General features: G+C 42.5%; 1 protein-coding gene across 9 annotated transcripts in view; it reads right to left on the bottom strand.

Annotated features, from left to right (window-relative positions):
• Positions 1-23,115, bottom strand: part of LOC139561888 (adhesion G protein-coupled receptor L3-like) — a 336,416-nt gene that overhangs the window by 33,541 nt on the left and 279,760 nt on the right. For all 9 annotated transcript variants that reach the window (XM_071379279.1, XM_071379281.1, XM_071379283.1 and 6 more), the window contains 2 exons: positions 15,044-15,220; positions 2,926-3,135 (listed from right to left, as the gene is read on the bottom strand). In XM_071379279.1, the coding sequence (XP_071235380.1) occupies positions 2,926-3,135; positions 15,044-15,220 (387 nt within the window). The remainder of the gene's footprint in view (positions 1-2,925; positions 3,136-15,043; positions 15,221-23,115) is intronic.

Raw genomic sequence — 23,115 nt, 5'->3', positions numbered from 1 at the left:
TTGTATAAATTCCAAAAACAAGTTGAGGAACATGTACTGTGCTACTCATAACCATGGCTACATACAGCTTCAAAACAGAACCATTTCAAATATATAGCCTAGGCTATGTTCTCATGTTCACTTGAGGTGTCTAAATTAGAACAGACTAAGAACGGCAATTATATTTGTTCTAGAGGAAACACACTCAACCGTTTGCAACGTTCACTTATTCCAATTAAGATAGCAGACAGAATTTATATCCATTGTACAACATGTCTTGTACTTCAGCTTTTCGCCCTTCAAATACCCAGATGCCCTAGTAAGTGTACACTAAAACCTTGATGTTCCAGTGGACTGCTGAATTGCCTTCTCGAGTGTAACTGGTCGTCAAGAGATGAGAGCTGTAGTGAAGCTCACACTGAATGCTTAAGTATCAGACATCTTTTATAACAAGATCCAGGCATAAAGTACTACGTCAAGTCAGGACAGCGAAATAAAAACAATTTAACTGATAAGATTATACTGCAACAGGAAGACGTGAGCATAATGATTCAATAGGGTTAAGGGTAAAATCTGATGGATTTTCTCATTTACTAAATTCTTGGCTTAGCCCATGTTTGTTGAGTACTAGCCTTTTTAGTGTTTGACCAGGATTTTTGTGTGAACTGAATAACTTTGAAGCAAAAGTTTCACTATTAGGAATGAAAAATTATACCTGGTTAAAGGTTCAGTGCAGTCAGAAATATGATTTTCCAGTGTTTTATATATTACCACACTATGAGGTTGGAATAAGTGTGAAAATTATGATAATGCCCTTTCAGTGTAAGAGCGGTTTGAAAACAGTTTTGGCCAGCCGGGTGACATCACTATACGGCAAATGAGTTAATAGAGCAATAAGAAAACATGCCAAACCTCTCTGCCAATAACAGTGAGTTTTCAGTTTCCCCCTCCAAGACAGTTCTAGCAACATTCTTGCTTGAGAAATTGCTCTTTGCTAATAAGCTACACTACATGACCAAATGTATGCGGACACGTGCTTGTCGAACATCTCATTCCAAAATTAAGGGCATTAATATGGAGTTGGTCCCCCCTTTGCTGCTATAACAGCCTCCATCCTTCTGGGAAGGCTTTCCACTAGATGTTGGGACATAGCTGCAGGGGCTTGCTTCCATTCTGTCACAAGAGCATTAGTGAGGTCGGGCACTGATGTTGGGCGATTAGGCCTGGCTCACATTAGGCGTTCCAATTCTTCCCAAAGGTGTTCGATGGGGTTGAGGTCAGGGCTTTTCGCAGGCCAATCAATTTCTTGCACACCGATCTCGACAAACCATTTAATTTCTATATGGACCTTGCTTTGTGCTTTGTGCACAGGGGCATTGTCATGCTGAAACAGGAAAGGGCCTTCCTCAAACTGTTGCCACAAAGTTGGAAGCACAGAATTGTCTAAAATGTCATTGTATGCTGTAGCATTAAGATTTCCCGTCACTGGAACTATGGGGCCTAACCCGAACCATGAAAAACAGCCCCAGACCATTATTCCTCCTCCACCAAACTTTACAGTTGGCACTATACATTGGGGCAGGCATCAGCCAAACCCAGATTCGTCCGTCGGATTTCCAGATTGTGAAGTGTGATTCATCACTCCAGAGAAAGCGTTTCCACTGCTCCAGAGTCCAATGGCGGTGAGCTTTACACCTCTCCAGCTGACGCTTGGCATTGCGCATGGTGATCTTAGGCTTGCGTATGGCTGCTCGGCCATGGAAACCCATTTCATGAAGATCCCGACGAACAGTTATTGTGCTGACGTTGCTTCCAGAGGCAGTTTGGAACTTGGTAGTGAGTGTTGCACACGAGGACAGACAATTTTTACGCACTACGTGCTTCAGCACTCAGCGGTCCCGTTCTGTGAGCTTGTGTGGCCTACCACTTCGCGGCTGTGCTGTTGTTGCTCCTATATGTTTCCACTTCACAATAACAGCACTTACAGTTGACCAGGGCAGCTCTAGCAGGGCATAAATTTGACAGACTGACTTGTTGAAAAGGTGGCATCATTTGACGGTGCCACGTTGAAAGTCACTGAGCTCTTCAGTAAGGCCATTCAACTGCCAATGTTTGTCTATGGAGATCACATGGCTGTGTGCTCGATTGTATACACCTGTCAACAACGGTTGTGGATGAAATATCCGAACCCACAAATTTTAAGGGGTGTCCACATACGTTTGTAAATAGAGTGTATTTTTTGTCTGTTTTCGACCATTTTAATTGGAAAAAAATCACAGTAAGGTAAGTAAATGTTACCCAGAAAGGATTTGATTATGAGATCAAAACAGCTGCATTGGACCTTTATCTACTGTATCTAGCTGTTACCTGTGGACCCACTCTATCAAATCCTTAGTTACTGCAGGTGGGACTTGGTGTTAATGATGGTATGATAACCTGGTGACCGTATATACAGAGAACAGAGCCATGTCTGATTATAGACCGGATGAACCAGGTGTGTAGCCTCTCAAGCTGATCAGATAGATTAAATAAGTGCCAGGTTGAAATGAAAACACATGGGCACTGGCCCAAAAAGGACTAGATCTGACACCTTGGACGCATTTCAATAGTTTAATTTGGCTCCCTCTCCTCCTTTCCTTTATCAGATAACTGATTTGGGAGACAGGTGATAGATAAAACATCAGACTTAAATCCGAAACAGACTTCTGACTCGTTGCTTTCACTGTATTTTCAGATTAGTGCAGAAAAAGAACACCAGACAAGGATTGGGAGCAACTTTAGACTATTGAGATGAAGTCCACCAGACTTGCTCAAAACCTCCCCAACTTTTCAGAGAGACAAAGAGACACAACCCTAGGCGCTCCACTAACATACTGCTCTCATTGAAAACCATTGAGTGGGCTGTGTTTTTTGCGCATCAATCGTCCGGCTTGGGAATGTTCTTACCGGTTGGTCAGCTCGGTTGATCCCCACCAGGAAGAGGGACTCTGCTATGAAGAGGCTGATGCAGAGGTTCTTGTGGATGGTGTTGCGGTCGCTCTGGAGGCCCCGGAAGAAGCAAAAGGTGAACAAGCTGATGAGCAGGCAGACCAGAGAGAGCAGGATGCCAACCCATGTGATGACGTCCAACAGCATGTCATGGACTGGGTCTGTATTCTGGGAAAGGGTACAAATAAGGAAATGCATTACATGAGATTAGTGGATAGGAGTAGAAGACGCTCCACCAACATGAGACGAGGCGCAAACAAAAAACAGGATGAACATTAGGAAGGAATAGGCGCAACTGTCGCTCACAACCAAAAACCCCACATGAGATTAACATAATTTAATATACTCTATCGGTCAACAGTTTTAGAACACCTACTCATTCAAGGATTTTTCTTTATTTTTTATATTTTCTACATTGTAGAATAATAGTGAAGACATCAAAACTAGGAAATAACACATATGGGATCATATAGTAACCAAAAAAGTGTCATACAAATCAAAATCTATTTTATATTTGAGATTCTTCAAATAGCCACCCTTTGCCTTGACAGCTTTGCACACTCTTGGCATACTCTCAACCAGCTTGAGGTAGTCACCTGGAATGCATTTCAATTAACAGGTGTGCCTTCTTAAAAGTTAATTTCTTCCCTTTTTAATGTGTTTCAGCCAATAGGTGGGCTGAAACTGTAAAATACCAAGTCCATAATATGGCAAGAACAGCTCAAATACGCAAAGAGAAACAACAGTCCATTACTTTAAGACATGAAGATCAGTCAATACGAAAAATTCCAAGAACTTAGAACGTTTCTTCAAATGCAGTCGCAAAAACCATCAAGCACTACGATGAAACTGGCTCTCATGAGGACTGCCACAGGAAAGGAAGACCCAGAGTTACCTCTGCTGCAGAGGATAAGTTCATTAGTTACCAGCCTCAGAAAAACCAGCCAACAAGTGCTCAGCATATGTGGGAACTCCTTCAAGACTGTTGGAAAAGCATTACATGGGAAGCTGGTTGAGAGAATGCCAAGTGTGCAAAGCTGTCATCAAGGGAAAGGGTGGCTATTTGAAGATTCTCAAATATAAAATATATTTTGATTTGTTTAACTGCAGATGTGGCCAGGGAAATAAATTGAAACGTCCAAACTGTGAGATGCCTGAGACCACGCTACAGGGAGACAGAATGGACAGCTGATCGTCATCGCAGTGGCAGACCACGTGTAACAACACCTGCACAGGATTGGTACATCCGAACATCACACTTGCGGGACAGGTACAGGATGGCAACAACAACTGCCCGAGTTACACCAGGAACGCACAATCCCTCCATCAGTGCTCAGACTGTCCACAATAGGCTGAGAGAGGCTGGACTGAGGGCTTGTAGGCCTGTTGTAAGGCAGGTCCTCACCAGACATCACCGGCAACATCGTCGCCTATGGGCACAAACCCACCGTCGCTGGACCAGACAGGACTGGCAAAAAGTGCTCTTCACTGATGAGTCTCGGTTTTGTCTCACCAGGGGTGATGGTCAGATTTGCGTTTATCGTCGAAGGAATAAGCGTTACACTGAGGCATGTACTCCGGAGCGGAATCGATTTGGAGGTGTAGGGTCCGTAATGGTCTGGGGAGGTGTGTCACAGCATCATCGGACTGAGCTTGTTGTCATTGCAGGCAATCTCAACGCTGTGCGTTACAGGGAAGACATCCTCCTCCCTCATGTGGTACCATTCCTGCAGGCTCATCCTGACATGACCCTCCAGCATGACAATGCCACCAGCCATACTGCTCGTTCTGTGCGTGATTTCCTGCAAGACAGGAATGTCAGTGTTCTGCCATGGCCAGAAAAGAGCCCGGATCTCAATCCCATTGAGCACGTCTGGGACCTGTTGGATCGGAGGGTGAGAGCTAGGGCCATTCCCCCCAGAAATGTCTGGGAACTTGCAGGTGCCTTGGTGGAAGAGTGGGGTAACATCTCACAGCAAGAATGGGCAAATCTGGTGCAGTCCATGAGGAGAAGATGCACTGCAGTACTTAATGCAGCTGGTGGCCACTCCAGATACTGACTGTTACTTTTGATTTTGACCCTCCCCCCCTTTGTTCAGGGACACATTATTCAATTTCTGTTAGTCACATGTCTGTGGAACTTGTTCAGTTCATGTCTCAGTTATGTTCATACAAATATTTACACATGTTAAGTTTGCTGAAAATAAATGCAGTTGACAGTGAGAGGACGTTTATTTTTTTTGCTTAGTTTACATGATTCCATATGTATTATTTCATAGTTTTGATGTGTTCACTATTATTCTACAATGTAGAAAATAGTAAAAATAAAGAAAAACCCTTGAATGAGTAGGTGTTCTAAAACTTTTGACCGGTAGTGTAATTATTGCGGGTATTTGTGTTGTAACATTATAACTACACTACATTGTGCATTGAATCAATCAAATAAATAACTGTCCAAAATGACTGTCTCAGTGTTGACAATCTGATTAACATCTGAGAATAAAGGTATTTTTTTGTTACTGATAACTAAAATGACACTCAAATGTATATTCACTAATAAAGTCAAAACAAGATGAAACTGCCTTTTGGTAGGGTCACCATCGACCTCTCCACAGAATGACCTAGCTGTCACAGATAGGACCACAGGTGGTAAGGTGGAAATGGCATGAAAATGTGTCACCAGTGTGTTCTGGCAAGTTAACAAATTGAGCTACGGAAATGGACACAGGTGGCTGTGAAAGGCACCATGGGTAATCTATTAAAGGCCCAGTGCAGTCAAAAACTAGATTTTCCTATTTTGTGTACAGCATATACACTGAGTATACAAACAATTAAGAACACCTGCTCTTTCCATGACAGACTGACCAGGTGAATCCAGGTGAAAGCTATGATCCCTTATTGATGTCACTTGTTAAATCCACTTAAATCAGTGGAGACTAAGGGGAGGAGACGGGTTAAAAAAATATTTTTGCCTTGAGACATGGATTGTGTATGTGTGCCATTCAGAGGGTGAATGGGCAAGACAAAATATTTAAGTGCCTTTGAAAGGGGTTTGGTAGTAGGTGCCAGGCGCATCGGTTTGTGTCAAGAACTGCAACGCTGCTGGGTTTTTCACGCACAACAGTTTCTCGTGTGCATCAAATGGTCCAACACCCAAAAGACATCCTGTCAACTTGACACATCTATGGGAAGCATTGGAGTCAACATGGGCCAGCTTCCCTGTGGAATGCTTTTGACACCTTGTAAAGCTGTTCTGAGGGCAAAAAAGGGTGGAGAGTGCAACTCAATATTAGGAAGGTATTCCTAATGTTTGGTGTACTCAGCGTATATTTCCACACTATGAGGTTGGAATAATTCTGTGAAATTGCGAAAATTATGATAACGTGCTTTTAGTGTTGAGCTGTTTGAAAAGACTGACTAAAATTTAAGCCTGTTTTGGCCTGCCTGGCGACATCACCAGGTGGTAAAAGATAATAGACCAATAAGAAAGAGAGTTTCAAACCTCTCTGAACAATAACTTGTTCTCAACTGACCTTGCTGGTTAAATACAAGTGAAAAAAAACAACAACAAAAAACAGCTCATCCAATTAGGCCCCTCACTCAGACCACTCCAAGCTAAATTCTTGCTTGAGAAATTGCTCTTCTCTAAGAAGCTATTGTTGTTTATTTTTGACCATTTTAATTGAAAACAATCACAGTAAGGTACTTTAATTGTTACCCATAAATATAGATACAGAACTTTCAAAATACAGAAATACAGCTGGTATGATGCATTTTGCGTCATATGATGAAAAACGCAGCATCATATGATGCAAACTACATCACACTTGATTGCTGACATGCAAAACATTTTGGGACCGTCAACAACGGACAAATGAAACAAATACCATAATATCGTTTTTTGGATGGAGTTTTCTTTTAAAACGCTGTTAAAAACAGAAACAGCCTCCAGCTTCAAACTGACTGCTGTACCTGCTGGATTCGCAGAACCGTTTGGGCGGAACTCGACGTTTCCAGAGTCGACTTTGATCACACGTAACACTTAAAGAATAGTAACACAAGAGTAGAAACAGCTTGGTCCAAAGCCACAGGCCAGCAGCATACCACCCTGCATCCTACTGCTGCTGGAAGTGGTGTTGGCGGGCCAGGAGGAGGCACTCTTTCCTCTGGTCTAAAATAAAATATCCCAGGGCAGCGATTGGGGACATTGCCCTGTGTAGGGTGCCGTCTTTCGGATGGGACGTTAAACGGGTGTCCTGAATCTCTGGTCACTAAAGATCCCATGGCACTTATCGTAAGATTAGGGGTGTTAACCCCGGTGTCCTGGCTAAATTCCCTGTCTGACATACCATCATGGCCACCTAATCATCCCCAGCTTCCAATAGGCTCATTCATCCCGCTTCCTCTCCCCTGTAACTATTCTCCAGGTTGCTGCTGTAAATGAGAATGGGTTCTCAGTCAACTTACCTGGTAAAATAAGGGCAACAAAAATGGACTGTTTTCTTCTCAACAGCCTTCAGCTGTGATGAACATGACAGCAAATTGTATTTACATGGAGTGATCCTGAGGATGTCAGTTTTGTAGAGCAGATATTCAATCACTCAAAATGTGTGTGTGTGTGTGTGTGTGTGTGTGTGTGTGTGTGTGTGTGTGTGTGTGTGTGTGTGTGTGTGTGTGTGTGTGTGTGTGTGTGTGCAATCTCAAAGGCCTGAGCTTACACAATAGTCCTCAAGGACAATATCAGTGAGTCACAGCTAGAGAATGCACTCCTCACTGTTGTTTTTACTGGAAGCACACAGTATTAAAGCTGGTACAAAAAGCCCAAAAATACAGACACAGACATTCCCTTCCTCTTAGCGAAGCATTGTGCTTCCGTCTGTCATTTTCTGTGATTTTGCTACTCAACGTTCTCATAGATTGCTCTAAAACCATTATTTGGTCAACAGCAATAGCCTTTGCATTATGTTGATTCCTGCTACGAAAGTATCTGTCCGTTCCTGTTTCGCAGTCGGTTGCTGACTCTCACTCCGTCTCCCCAGTGTGCGTACGGAGAAGGGAGAAATGCTTTGAGAAGCTCAAGCATAGTGTAGTGTATATGACTCAAAATGCTATTGTGGGGAAAAAGACAGTATTTCTCACCTCTTAATATTGAGTTAATGTCACCGCTTTACAACCGGAGTAGGCTGCAGTTAGTGTGGTTTCGGCGCAGCCTAGGCCTAGCGCTATAGGACACAAGCCTAAATTTACTGATAGATTAATCACTTAGCCTACATGGCTATCTAGCAACACTATCGTATTTAGAGTTAGCAATCTAGCTAAGTGTTTTGAGCTCCCACTTCCTCAGGTGGTGAATAATATAGCCTATTAGGACAATAGGCCTACGCACGAAGATTCTCTGAAGAGCGCCCCCAAAAATCTGAGAATTCTGGATCCTATTTGGACATGTTGTACTTCAAAATATAAAATCATTCATGCATTTCCTGGATATGTTAGATGCAATAGCTGTTTTTTAAATTTGTTATCTTAGGCTACCATCTCAGTTGTCTTACTTGGCACTGGAAAAAAAACTGTCTCGAGCCCTGCCGGGAATGTTAAGTCACTGTCCATTAAAAACATGTGTTGTTATCAAGCAAAATAGTTACATGTATCACGATATGACTCTAGCACCTCCCCAAAACCTAATCTACAATAAAAGGGTCAGATTATTGCGACATGGATTTTTTTTCACACATCACCCAGCTATACACAGCGTACATTTTTTCACACAAATGGGCACTTCCTCTAAATCAAACTTCGACCCGAGTCAGCAGTATTAATCTCAACTGGGGGCAGGGTAAGAGGCTAAAGCATCCAGCTGGGATTTTCTACAGCCTCCATTATAGTAGGGGATGCTTTACACAAAGGCTTGTTTAACAGGTGCACAGAGCATGGGCTAACACTAGCGGAGAGAGATGGGAGAACAGATGCTGATCATTAAGGGGCTGCTCTACAATAACAGTCGACGCGCTACCCTGAGTCTGGGGAGAGGCGCTCTTTACATTTTCTTGCCTGATGAGCCGTTGTGTATACATCAGGGAGACAGGGGGATGACACGACTGTGGAGCAGTGTGCCGTAGAGCAGTGTGTGTGTGTGTGTTTGTGTGTGTGGCTGTCTCTGGTCCTCCGTACTACAAAGGCATCTCATGCGCTGGGTGGTGGCAGATGTAGACTGTTTTGAAAAGGGGGCCTAGGGTGAGTTGAGGTAGCGAGCTGTGCCATGGCTTCAGGCTCTATCCATCACAATCTTTACCTTGATAGGGGGGGGGTGCTGGGTCAAAACGAGATGGAGGCGTAGGGTGCATCCACACGTGTGTGATCGATCTACTGCAGTGACATCTCTTTGTTCTGGGAGGGTGGATGATCGCTAAGGTGCCAACGGCCACAACTTCATCCCTACGATGAAGGCCATTTTCTGGGGGCTCGTCCGGGCGTCCGCAGCGGGAATGGGAACTAGGGTCCCGAAAGCAGCGGACCGTAATTCGCTCCAAAATTCAGTCTGTCATGGGAGGCCAAGGAGTCATACCACAGGACATGTTACTTACTGGGGCGGTACGAGCCTTGCGCATATTCGATTTGTCTTCCCTCCACCCTTTAAACACACATATATTTCATTCTGGTTGGATGCCTTTGGGAGATTGGGTTTGCCCCTGATCTGTTACCACAAGGCACAGAATAGAACCTCAGGCTGATGGGAAGTTTAAACGCAGAGGTGTATACATGTCAACTACATTCCCTGTCACCCTATGCCCTGACCACTCCAATCAAGTAAATCCAATCAGATATCACACGATACCAAATGAATCACCATTGCACCCTTCATCCTAACAGGGGTGCCTCCACTGTGCTCTGGACGTGCTCAGATCCACTGGGCCAATGGGAGAGAGAGGAGATGAGCTTCATTCCTTGATATACCTCAAAGAACCGCTTGCAGCATGAAGCCAATCCAATTAAAATGAATAAATCTGCCTGGACGACGCCCAGGGAGAGAAAGAGAAGCAGAGAGCGCTGGAGAGAGCTTTGAGTCATCAAATAGGTCAGGGCAGGGCACATGTTGTGGTAAGGGTAGCAGAGGCCCTACCGAGGGGTGTCGTGCGTTGAATTCACATACGGGCAAGCATTTACGATCTTAAAGAGCCAGGAGGAGGGAGTTTATATTCAGTGCATGTGCCTAATAGAGCCGTACAATATTCACAGCGACGATAACCGTGAAATACCATACTGCCGGTGGTGGAGCCTTCTAAAGCGGAATGCGTCCAGATAGCAGTCGGAACGTAGACCTTTCCACCGTCATCTTTACTTTTAGTAAATAAACGTACAATAAAAGCACATGGATGACTTGCCACGTCATTATCTAGATGGATGGAAAGCTACATATGTGGATGGAATGATGGATGGATTAATGGAAGAAATAAGTTATAATTAAGCAATAAGGCCCGAGGAGGAGGAGTATATGGCCAATATACCACAGCTAAGGGATGTTCTTAGCTTAGCTGTGGTATATCGGCCATATATCACACACCCCTGGGGTGCCTTATTGCTTTTCTAAACTGGTTACCAACGTAATTAGAACAGTAAAAAGGAATGTTTTGTCATACCTGTGGTATAAGGTCTGATATACAACGGCTTTCAGCCAAATCATTCAGGACTCGAACCACCCAGTTTATAATAAGTTATACGTTAACATAGTGGGAACTGTGCACACTATAACTGTGCCCTCTATACATTTCAAAGCCAGAACGTATCATGATAGCTTCATGATTTCAGATAAAGACACCCCACCAGGACACGGATGTATGAGGCTTAGCTTCCTCCATTCCATCATCCCATTGAGAAACACCATTGATTTATACACTGGTGGATCCTAGGGAATGGTGCTACTTACAGGTGGCTCAATATTACCCCCAGCCAATCGCGGCATACACACTCACCACCTAAGTAATGGCCTGTAGGTGGAGGGACAACAGGTCTATCTTTCTAAGTCTCGGCTGGGGCTTCAGATGCTATTTAAACAGTGCCCCCACAACCCTGGGGCTGTCTTGGAAATGGAAGCTTAAATTCAAAGGAGGGTGGTTCGATAAAGAGTAGACTGTTGCTGCCTCGGGTAGCTGGCTGGGTGGGTGGTTGGTGTGATTTTGGGCCATGATATTTAAGGTATTTAAGAAGAACGTCTAAAGCAGTTCTTTCCAAATGTTGGTCCTTTAGTAACACTGGTGTACTTTGGTTTTTGAACTCCAATCCCTTTGTTATGTTTGAATCATCTTTTATATGGCAACTGGAATGCACATGACATCACCGTGTAGAAAACAAAAAGGCCTTTGAATCGAACATATTTCATGTAGGTAACATCAAAATAGATGACACCATGTCTATGTCGTATCAGACAACCGCATATGAAAAAATATCAAGTTGGATATTGATAGGAATGACAACCTGCTAGGACAGGTTGAAGCGATTCTCAAAAGCCATTGGAAACTTCCATTGAAATCACAACCAAATCTTCTCTGAGTAACTTCCAGCTGGAAGTATTATTGTAAATTTTTAACATACTATTTCAATGCTTGATGAGAGAGCAGTTGGAGTTGCATGAAGAGGAGACAGCGTCACGCTGTACTTTGACAGAGCACTTAAGCAATCACTCTCATCCTCACGCGAAACTCCCTCGCAATCACTTCCCTTCCAGGAGACACAAAAGCGACATAATCTCTGCCTGACACACGGCTGGTTACAGCCCGTTTGGTTTATTTTGGTGTACGCGGCCGACTGGTGGACTTCAGTGCGGCGGCAGGAACAGCTGACAGATGGAATGGCTTTCGCCATCAAGCTAGATCATGTTGGTGCACAAAAGTCCACAATCCCTTCCTTATTGTTTGGATGGTAGCTACCTCATCCCCTGTCGTTGACAGACATGGTGTTTGTCTGCTGGTTGATAGTGAGTCACACTGTCAAATCCCCTCGGGACTGTGTTGACTTTTTTTAATAAAGAGGACAATGCTTCAGACAGTATAAATAAGCCTTCAAAAAAGTTCAAATGAAACGTGCTTGACAAAATGTACAAAGCACAAATCACTTTGTCATCACAACCCTTCAATAAGTGCTAGTCCACAGAGTATCAACAAGTCAAACCACGTGCCAAGAACCTTGGAAAGATGAACTAGACGTGTTTGAGAAAGAAAAAAAAAAGTTATGTGGAACTTTGTTTACTGACATTTCACAGTATATTGCAGTATTCTGGAACCCCATAGGGCTGGGTTCCATAACCCTTTTGAATAGCAAAGATGGATATTTGTTCTTCTTCTTTGGCAGAGATCAAAAGGTATGCAGTAAGTTCAGAAAGGTGATAATTGACTGACCACAACGATGATCATTGACTAGAAACATAATTCCTCAGAGAGCCAAAGCATGTGGATTCTGAATCCATACATTTACAGTACTGAGCGAACATGATCATGAGACAGTGAGGTCAGTTATTGTTGAAAGGCACCTCATTAGCTGTTACATGTTGTCTTAATTGCTTGAAACAGCATTAAGAAAAATCACTAAGTTCATGCTTCTGATATGGGTTATTTACTCTTGGTCAGCTTCAAAATGTCCAACAGGTAGAGTTCTGATTGAAAACGGGTGTGTTGGGAAACCACTGCATAGTGTGTATTAACTCCTGAGTACTATATGCCATTTACTATACATCACAGGTGGCTGGTGGCACCTTAATTGGGAAGGACAGGCTCATAGAAATGGCTGGAATGGACGGAATATATTGGCACATCAAACACATGGTTTCCTTGTGTTTGATACCATTCCATTCACTTCATTCCAGTCATTATTACGAGCCTTCCTGTAATACTTTATGTACACTACTACTGCCTCAACACTACCTCAACATAGTCCAAGATAAAGACATATTACAAATGATTACCAATATGTGCATAAGATAATACTGCAATGCTTTCAGCAATACGTATCGACGTATCAAACAGTGCATTATCATAAAAGCACTTCGAATTTCTTACAATAGAGTAGCATTATTGTTATTTTCTGCTGGAACACCCAGTCTATCTGGCTAAATTACAGCAAAATGAAAGATGATGGTGATAGTGGGCCTCTTCCTTCTCAAAGTGAGGATGGTAATCGCAGCGTGACTATCTCTTCTGGCGATGGCGCTAAACAAGACTACAGGAATATTTTGTTACCATGGAGACAAAATACGGACATCCAAATTGATGGAATTTTTGTTGTTTACTGACATTTAACGTTTTTCTTTTCCCCCCCATTCACTTGGCGCTTCCGGATTGGAATGCCTTGGCAGTTTGTCAAAAGATGCCTGCATTTCCTTGAAATGTCTTCCGATGACACTCTGCCTTTCCGACCGAGCAGAAATATGGAGTAGGTAAATGCAGACATTTTGGAATTGGGATGTAAGAACCATCTACTTTCCCCCTGAATGTAACCCCAGCATCCAGCGGTTTCCACACAGTGAATCACATGACAAAGCGCTTCCTTCACTCCTATTATTTACAGCTTCCCTCTGTATTCATGGCCCGGATAGAGACTGAGGCTAGACCACACCTCTTAGCTCCCCCAAGCCAAGTGGCTGAGTGACAAACAGTGACTCCTGCTCACTAGGGGTAAACCTCTCCGGACCAGAGTGGCTGGTTGGCTGGGAGTGGGGGCAGACTGTCGGAGGGGAGTGGGCTAAGGGAGGTCCAAGGGCCTGTGGTTATATGGCCTTTGGCCAACTGGGACAGGCATTATAGAGTCCTCTTTCCACGCTGACTAAAGCTCGAAGCCTTGGGGGTCTTTGGGCCTTCAGCGGCGTGGCCCTCAAGCTTGCAGTGACAGAAGTTATCTTTCTCTTTTCTGGCCAACAATCCCTTCCATCTCTCTCTCCCTTGAGCATCGCCGGTAACAGTGCCACTTTCACCGCCACACAGCGCAAACTACAGGCCAATCTTTCATGTGACAATCCTACACATCTCACATTATATATCCTCTCACTCTCTCTCCCGCCATCTTTCCCTCTCTCCCTACTCACCTCTTTTCTTCTGTCAAACAGTCCCACAGATATTTTATTATATTTTGACTCTCTAGCGCTCTCTCTTTCTTTCCCTCCATCACTCCTTTTCTCCCTTCTCACATCTTCACTTTGCTTCTGTCTGTCAAACCTCTATTTCTCATCTCTCTTTCTGTTGTTTTCCCAAAAGGCTTAAACCGATGATGAAGCAACCACAGAGCAATGACAGAGGTTACAGATATTTTCTCCCATGTAAGAGAGCAGTAAGACGCAATAAGTAAACTAACTTTTTATTTAATTTTTTAACTAACTATGCTTTTCATATTTAGCCCTATCCACATAGGCCAATTCCCACAAGTGTAAAGGGTTAAAAAGGGGCGGCAGGTAGCCTAGTGGTTAGAGCGTTGGGCCAGTAACCCCCAGCTGACAAGGAAAGAAATCTGTCGTTCTGCCCCTGAACAAGGCAGTTAACCCACTGTTCCTAGGCCGTCATTGAAAATAAGAATTTGGTCTTAACTGACTTGCCTAGTTAAAAAAAAAAGTTTTTAAAGATGTGGATTCTCCTTCAATCCATCAACCTGTGAATTTCGGTGTGTTTGGAACATCTAACCATGCATTCAGGTATTGAAAATGATTTTAACCTAAGTAGGTACGCGGACGACTCAATAAAAGCCTCAAAGATCTCTTAAAACTTCAAATGCATTTTCCTCCTGCAAGGGCCACACTCTCCAACTACTTCACACAAGGCCAAATAGGGCACGGTCCCCACAATGAACACACACTCAACACTAAGGATGCTTCTGGCACAAAAAAAGCTCTTAGATTTGGATCTTAACTCAGTGCCACTCAATAGTGTCTCTTTCCTTTTTTGTAGAATGTGCTGCTGTGAAGGTCACAAAAGAGAGCTATCCATCTGTAAGGCCACAATATAACATATGGTTTCATGGGATTTGTATTGCTTGTGCTGGATCTGAGCTGAAACAAAATGGCTGAACATGGCTTGGGATGAGATGGTGGAAAAGGCCTTACCTTGACCTCCACGTGAGCCATAAGGACGGCAAAGTTGGTCAGGTGGGTACAAGAGCACGTGGTGTGAGTCCGGTTGGTACCTAGCAACCGGCAATCCTGCGTCGACCAGTACCCCATCATGGTCCTCTTGGAATAAGTCCAGAAAGAACAGTTGGGATTAAAGCTTTCCTTGGATTGCTGTGGGGGACAAACCACAAACAATTAGTATATGGGCCCCAGCAGCACAATGAAGCTAGTGGGAGGAAAAACACAAACACATTGATTGAAGGTTGAGTGATCCATTCTAAAAAGCCAACACTCTGGCTGGGTTAAACAGAAACGCATGGAGCTCATTTCAGGTGAGCCTCCCATAACCTTGACATGCCACAACAGCATAAATCTACAGTGCTCCATTTCGAGACTAAATATCTCGGAAATAGCTCCTTGATTCCCTTTTCCGGTGGCGGTGCAGGTTTCCCCCCACTGAGGCGGTTGGTTTTAGTTTAATGGCGGCGGTGAGCGCCGATGGAGCAGCCTTTCATTGTGTTTTTCGACCTTTCGCTTTAACCTTCACTGTGCGACAATAGACTGCCCCGCGGTTTAATGGCCGCCACCGCCGCTCTCTGTCAGGCGGCAGCCTTAACGACGAGCTTCTCCCGCTATCTCGCTGGCCCGTTTTAAAACAGTCACTTTCCAGCTTAATGCAGATAAAGGGTGAGAGGATAAATGTGCCAATGCATACAAATGCCCTATATGAATGAATGCCCTATATGAATGCCCTATATGAATGCCCTATATGAATGCCCTATATGAATGAATGCCCTATATGAATGCCCTATATGAATGCCCTATATGAATGAATGCCCTATATGAATGCCCTATATGAATGCCCTATATGAATGCCCTATATGAATGAATGCCCTATATGAATGAATGCCCTATATGAATGCCCTATATGAATGAATGCCCTATATGAATGAATGCCCTATATGAATGAATGCCCTATATGAATGCCTGAAATAGGTCTGGTTTTAAGTTTAACTGATGTGGAAAGCTGCCATCTCTTGCAGCTAGATATTGCCTGACCACTTCAAATTGCACCTTAATGCTGTGTGCGTTTGAGGGGATTGTCCATGGCAGAAGTGTGTAACCCCAATCCTCAATATGCTTCTCACAATGTTGCTAAAGCTGTGACTGTGGAACATAAGCTGTGACTGTGGAACATAGGCTGTGTCCCAAATGGCACCATATTCCCTATGTAGTGCACTACACTGTATAGGGAACAGGATACCATTTGAGAAGCATCAATGATCAGCAGATCCTCTCCAGACATACATTTCCCGTCTGATTGAGTTCTCCTCCACACAGCCAACCAATGGCTAGTTGGATATAGTGCAGCATGGACTGGAGGAACCAGACGAGGTGACCTTCTGTCCCATTAACCACTTTAATTAGTCCATTAAGTGCGGAGGCAAGAAAGCGAAACAATAACTAGAGGACAGCCACAGTCCTCTGGGACAAGTGATCCAGAACCTCTGATCTAAGGGCTATTAATTGTATAGTGATGGAACTAAATACTAGAGCGAAGAGCAGTATAGCCTGGTCCCAGATCTGTTGGTGCTGTATAGCCAAATACCATGGGGGTGTTTGGTATGACAATGACCACAATAGTCGGCAAAACGGCACAAATAGATTTGGGACCAGGCCATACTTACCATAGGAGAAGTTTGTTTTTGTCACATTTGGCATGACAATGACCATACGAGTCGGCAAGACAGCACAAATAGATCTGGGACCAGGCTATGAGAAGTACTAAAATCATTTTTTATACTTTTTTTTATTGAACCTTTAACTAGGCAAGTCAGTTAAGAACAAATTCTTATTTAACTTTTAACCTTTATTTAACTAGGAAAGCTGGCCTCCCCCGGCCAAACCCGGACGACGCTGAGCCAATTGAGCGCCGCCCTATGGGACTCCCAATCGCAGCCGGATGTGATGCTGCCTGGATTCGAAGCAGGTACGGCAGTGTCGCCTCTTGCACTGAGAAGCACTGCACCACTCTAGTCTGTGCATACCTGCAGTATACAGAACCATCCTCATATATTTGGTCCATCTTTTTAGAAGACTCAGAAGACTCTTTCAGAAGACTTAGAATACTCTTTTAGAAGACTTTGAATACTCTTTTAGAAGACTTAGAATACTCTTTTAGAAGACTTTGAATACTCTTTTAGAAGACTTAGAATACTCTTTTAGAAGACTTAGAATACTCTTTTAGAAGACTTAGAATACTCTTTACAATAGTCTACTGTTTAGAAGACTTAGAATACTCTTTTAGAAGACTTAGAATACTCTTTACAATAGTCTACTCTTTAGAAGACTCAGAATGCTCTTTTAGAAGACTCCGAATGCTCTTTTAGAAGACTCCGAATGCTCTTTGAGAAGACTCCGAATGCTCTTTGAGAAGACTCAGAATGCTCTTTGAGAAGACTTAGAATGCTCGTTTAGAAGACTTAGAATGCTCTTTTAGAAGACTTAGAATGCTCTTTTAGAAGACTTAGAATACTCTTTTAGAAGACTTAGAATACTCTTTTAGAAGACTTAGAATGCTCTTTTAGAAGACTTAGAATACTCTTTTAGAAGACTCAGAATACTCTTTAGAAGACTTAGAATACTCTTTTAGAAGACTTAGAATGCTCGTTTAGAAGACTTAGAATGCTCGTTTAGAAGACTTAGAATGCTCGTTTAGAAGACTTAGAATACTCTTTTAGAAGACTTAGAATACTCTTTTAGAAGACTTAGAATACTCTTTTAGAAGACTTAGAATACTCTTTTAGAAGACTTAGAATACTCTTTACAATAGTCTACTGTTTAGAAGACTTAGAATACTGTTTAGAAGACTCAGAATGTCCTTTTAGAAGACTCAGAATACTCTTTTAGAAGACTTAGAATACTCTTTTAGAAGACTCAGAATGCTCTTTTAGAAGACTCAGAATACTCTTTAGATGACTCAGAATACTCTTTTAGAAGACTTAGAATGCTCGTTTAGAAGACTTAGAATACTCTTTTAGAAGACTTAGAATACTCTTTTAGAAGACTTAGAATACTCTTTTAGAAGACTTAGAATACTCTTTACAATAGTCTACTGTTTAGAAGACTTAGAATACTGTTTAGAAGACTCAGAATGTCCTTTTAGAAGACTCAGATTACTCTTTTAGAAGACTTAGAATACTCTTTTAGAAGACTCAGAATGCCCTTTTAGAAGACTCAGAATGCTCTTTTAGAAGACTCAGAATGCTCTTTTAGAAGACTCAGAATGCTCTTTTAGAAGACTTAGAATACTCTTTACAATAGTCTACTGTTTAGAAGACTCAAAATGCTCTTTAGAAGACTCAGAAGGCCCTTTTAGAAGACTCAGAATGCCCTTTTAGAAGACTCAGAATGCCCTTTTAGAAGACTCAGAATGCTCTTTTAGAAGACTCAGAATGCTCTTTTAGAAGACTCAGAATGCTCTTTTAGAAGACTCAGAATGCTCTTTTAGAAGACTTAGAATGCTCTTTTAGAAGACTTAGAATGCTCGTTTAGAAGACTTAGAATGCTCGTTTAGAAGACTTAGAATACTCTTTTAGAAGACTTAGAATACTCTTTTAGAAGACTTAGAATACTCTTTTAGAAGACTTAGAATACTCTTTTAGAAGACTTAGAATACTCTTTACAATAGTCTACTGTTTAGAAGACTCAAAATGCTCTTTAGAAGACTCAGAAGGCCCTTTTAGAAGACTCAGAATGCTCTTTTAGAAGACTCAGAATGCTCTTTTAGAAGACTCAGAATGCCCTTTTAGAAGACTCAGAATGCTCTTTTAGAAGACTTAGAATGCTCTTTTAGAAGACTCAGAATGCCCTTTTAGAAGACTCAGAAGGCCCTTTTAGAAGACTCAGAATGCCCTTTTAGAAGACTCAGAATACTCTTTAGAAGACTTAGAATGCTCTTTTAGAAGACTTAGAATACTCTTTTAGAAGACTCAGAATACTCTTTAGAAGACTTAGAATACTCTTTTAGAAGACTTAGAATGCTCGTTTAGAAGACTTAGTGTCACGTCTGCTCCCGCTCTTTCCCTCCCCCTGGCGCTTGAGGGCGCCAGAATGCCTTGCATCACTCACTCCTGCCATCCATCACGTACACCTGCCTTTCCTTGTCACGCGCATCAGCGTTATTGGACTCACCTGGACTCTATTATCACCTGTTCATTTCCTCCCCTATATGTGTCAGTTCCCCAGCTCTGTTCCCTGCTTCTGCATTGATTGTTTTTCTGTTTGCTAAGCTGTTTATGTCTCGTTCCATGTCCGTGATTTATTAAATGTTACTCCCCGTACCTGCTTCGTCTCTCCAGCGTCATCCTTGTGATAGATCGTGACACTTAGAATGCTCGTTTAGAAGACTTAGAATGCTCGTTTAGAAGACTTAGAATACTCTTTTAGAAGACTTAGAATACTCTTTTAGAAGACTTAGAATACTCTTTTAGAAGACTTAGAATACTCTTTTAGAAGACTTAGAATACTCTTTACAATAGTCTACTGTTTAGAAGACTCAAAATGCTCTTTAGAAGACTCAGAATGCCCTTTTAGAAGACTCAGAATGCCCTTTTAGAAGACTCAGAATGCCCTTTTAGAAGACTCAGAATGCTCTTTTAGAAGACTCAGAATGCTCTTTTAGAAGACTCAGAATGCTCTTTTAGAAGACTCAGAATGCTCTTTTAGAAGACTCAGAATGCTCTTTTAGAAGACTTAGAATGCTCTTTTAGAAGACTTAGAATGCTCGTTTAGAAGACTTAGAATGCCCGTTTAGAAGACTTAGAATGCTCGTTTAGAAGACTTAGAATACTCTTTTAGAAGACTTAGAATACTCGTTTAGAAGACTTAGAATACTCTTTTAGAAGACTTAGAATACTCTTTTAGAAGACTTAGAATACTCTTTTAGAAGACTTAGAATACTCTTTTAGAAGACTTAGAATACTCTTTACAATAGTCTACTGTTTAGAAGACTCAAAATGCTCTTTAGAAGACTCAGAAGGCCCTTTTAGAAGACTCAGAATGCCCTTTTAGAAGACTCAGAATGCCCTTTTAGAAGACTCAGAATGCCCTTTTAGAAGACTCAGAATGCTCTTTTAGAAGACTTAGAATACTCTTTTAGAAGACTTAGAATACTCTTTTAGAAGACTCAGAATACTCTTTAGAAGACTTAGAATGCTCGTTTAGAAGACTTAGAATGCTCGTTTAGAAGACTTAGAATGCTCGTTTAGAAGACTTAGAATGCTCTTTTAGAAGACTTAGAATACTCTTTTAGAAGACTTAGAATACTCTTTTAGAAGACTTAGAATACTCTTTTAGAAGACTTAGAATACTCTTTAGAATAGTCTACTGTTTAGAAGACTTAGAATACTCTTTAGAAGACTCAGAATGTCCTTTTAGAAGACTCAGAATACTCTTTTAGAAGACTTAGAATACTCTTTTAGAAGACTCAGAATGCTCTTTTAGAAGACTCAGAATGCTCTTTTAGAAGACTCAGAATGCTCTTTTAGAAGACTCAGAATGCTCTTTTAGAAGACTCAGAATGCTCTTTTAGAAGACTCAGAATGCTCTTTTAGAAGACTTAGAATACTCTTTACAATAGTCTACTGTTTAGAAGACTTAGAATACTGTTTAGAAGACTCAGAATGTCCTTTTAGAAGACTCAGATTACTCTTTTAGAAGACTTAGAATACTCTTTTAGAAGACTCAGAATGCCCTTTTAGAAGACTCAGAATGCTCTTTTAGAAGACTCAGAATGCTCTTTTAGAAGACTCAGAATGCTCTTTTAGAAGACTTAGAATGCTCTTTTAGAAGACTTAGAATGCTCGTTTAGAAGACTTAGAATGCTCGTTTAGAAGACTTAGAATACTCTTTTAGAAGACTTAGAATACTCTTTTAGAAGACTTAGAATACTCTTTTAGAAGACTTAGAATACTCTTTTAGAAGACTTAGAATACTCTTTACAATAGTCTACTGTTTAGAAGACTCAAAATGCTCTTTAGAAGACTCAGAAGGCCCTTTTAGAAGACTCAGAATGCTCTTTTAGAAGACTCAGAATGCTCTTTTAGAAGACTCAGAATGCCCTTTTAGAAGACTCAGAATGCTCTTTTAGAAGACTTAGAATGCTCTTTTAGAAGACTCAGAATGCCCTTTTAGAAGACTCAGAAGGCCCTTTTAGAAGACTCAGAATGCCCTTTTAGAAGACTCAGAATGCTCTTTTAGAAGACTTAGAATGCTCTTTTAGAAGACTTAGAATACTCTTTTAGAAGACTCAGAATACTCTTTAGAAGACTTAGAATACTCTTTTAGAAGACTTAGAATGCTCGTTTAGAAGACTTAGTGTCACGTCTGCTCCCGCTCTTTCCCTCCCCCTGGCGCTTGAGGGCGCCAGAATGCCTTGCATCACTCACTCCTGCCATCCATCACGTACACCTGCCTTTCCTTGTCACGCGCATCAGCGTTATTGGACTCACCTGGACTCTATTATCACCTGTTCATTTCCTCCCCTATATGTGTCAGTTCCCCAGCTCTGTTCCCTGCTTCTGCATTGATTGTTTTTCTGTTTGCTAAGCTGTTTATGTCTCGTTCCATGTCCGTGATTTATTAAATGTTACTCCCCGTACCTGCTTCGTCTCTCCAGCGTCATCCTTGTGATAGATCGTGACACTTAGAATGCTCGTTTAGAAGACTTAGAATGCTCGTTTAGAAGACTTAGAATACTCTTTTAGAAGACTTAGAATACTCTTTTAGAAGACTTAGAATACTCTTTTAGAAGACTTAGAATACTCTTTTAGAAGACTTAGAATACTCTTTACCATAGTCTGCTGTCTAGAAGCCTTCGAATACTGTTTAGAAGCCATCAGAATGTCCTCCTAGAAGACTCAGAACACCCTCTCCGAAGACTTGGGCATACTCCGGCGCGGCCCACGACTTGGATTGCGTCCTACCTAGACAGGCTCAGACTACTCTACCAGGTGGCGTGGCGAGAATACTGTCTCAGAAGACTCACCACGCGCGTCTCGACCACTTGGAATGCTCCCCCAGGAGACTCTGTTCTAGGCCCTCTCCTATTCTCAGCTATACACCATTAGTCGACTTAGAGTACTCTGTCATAAGCCTCAGCATGGTCTCTCCGTAGACTCAGACTGCTATGCAGACGACACACAATTAATCTTCTCGAAGACTTAGAATCCCCCTTCTAGATGACTCAGGATGCGCGAATCGCATACTCTAGCATGCTCTTTGGCAGACTTAGAATACTCAGTGTGGATGACTTGGAATCACCACCTCGAAGACTCAGAATACTCTCTTGGCAAGACGGAGACTGCTCTTCCTCCCGGGGACTTAGGACTGCCCGTTCACATGATCTCAGCACACTCTTTACGAAGACTTAGACATACTCCATTAGATGTCCTCCTCTCTCAGAAGCGCTAAGAATACTCTTGGCAGTGAGTCTACTGTTGACAACACCCATAATGCTCGTTAGAAGACTCAGAAGGCCCTTTAGACGACTCAGAGTGCCCGGTTAGAAGACCCAGAATGTCCTTGTAGAAGATTCAGAATGCTCTTTTAGCAGACTCAGAATGCTCTGCTAGAAGTACTCAGAATGCTCCTTTAGCAGACTCAGAATGCACTTTTAGGAAGACTTAGAATGCGCTTTTAGAAGTCCTAGAATGCTCGTTTAGAAGCACTTAGTCATCTCCCGTCTGGATTACTGCAACTCGCTGTTGGCTGGGCTCCCTGCCTGTGCCATCAAACCCCTACAACTCATCCAGAACGCCGCAGCCCGTCTGGTGTTCAACCTTCCCAAGTTCTCTCACGTCACCCCGCTCCTCCGCTCTCTCCACTGGCTTCCAGTTGAAGCTCGCATCCGCTACAAGACCATGGTGCTTGCCTACGGAGCTGTGAGGGGAACGGCACCTCAGTACCTTCAGGCTCTGATCAGGCCCTACACCCAAACAAGGGCTCTGCGTTCATCCACCTCTGGCCTGCTCGCCTCCCTACCACTGAGGAAGTACAGTTCCCGC

The sequence above is a fragment of the Salvelinus alpinus genome, chromosome 31, assembly GCF_045679555.1.
Source record: "Salvelinus alpinus chromosome 31, SLU_Salpinus.1, whole genome shotgun sequence".
NCBI classification, from domain to species: Eukaryota; Metazoa; Chordata; class Actinopteri; order Salmoniformes; family Salmonidae; genus Salvelinus; species Salvelinus alpinus.
Note: the sequence above shows the minus strand (reverse complement) of the source record. Positions and strands in the feature narration are given on the sequence as shown.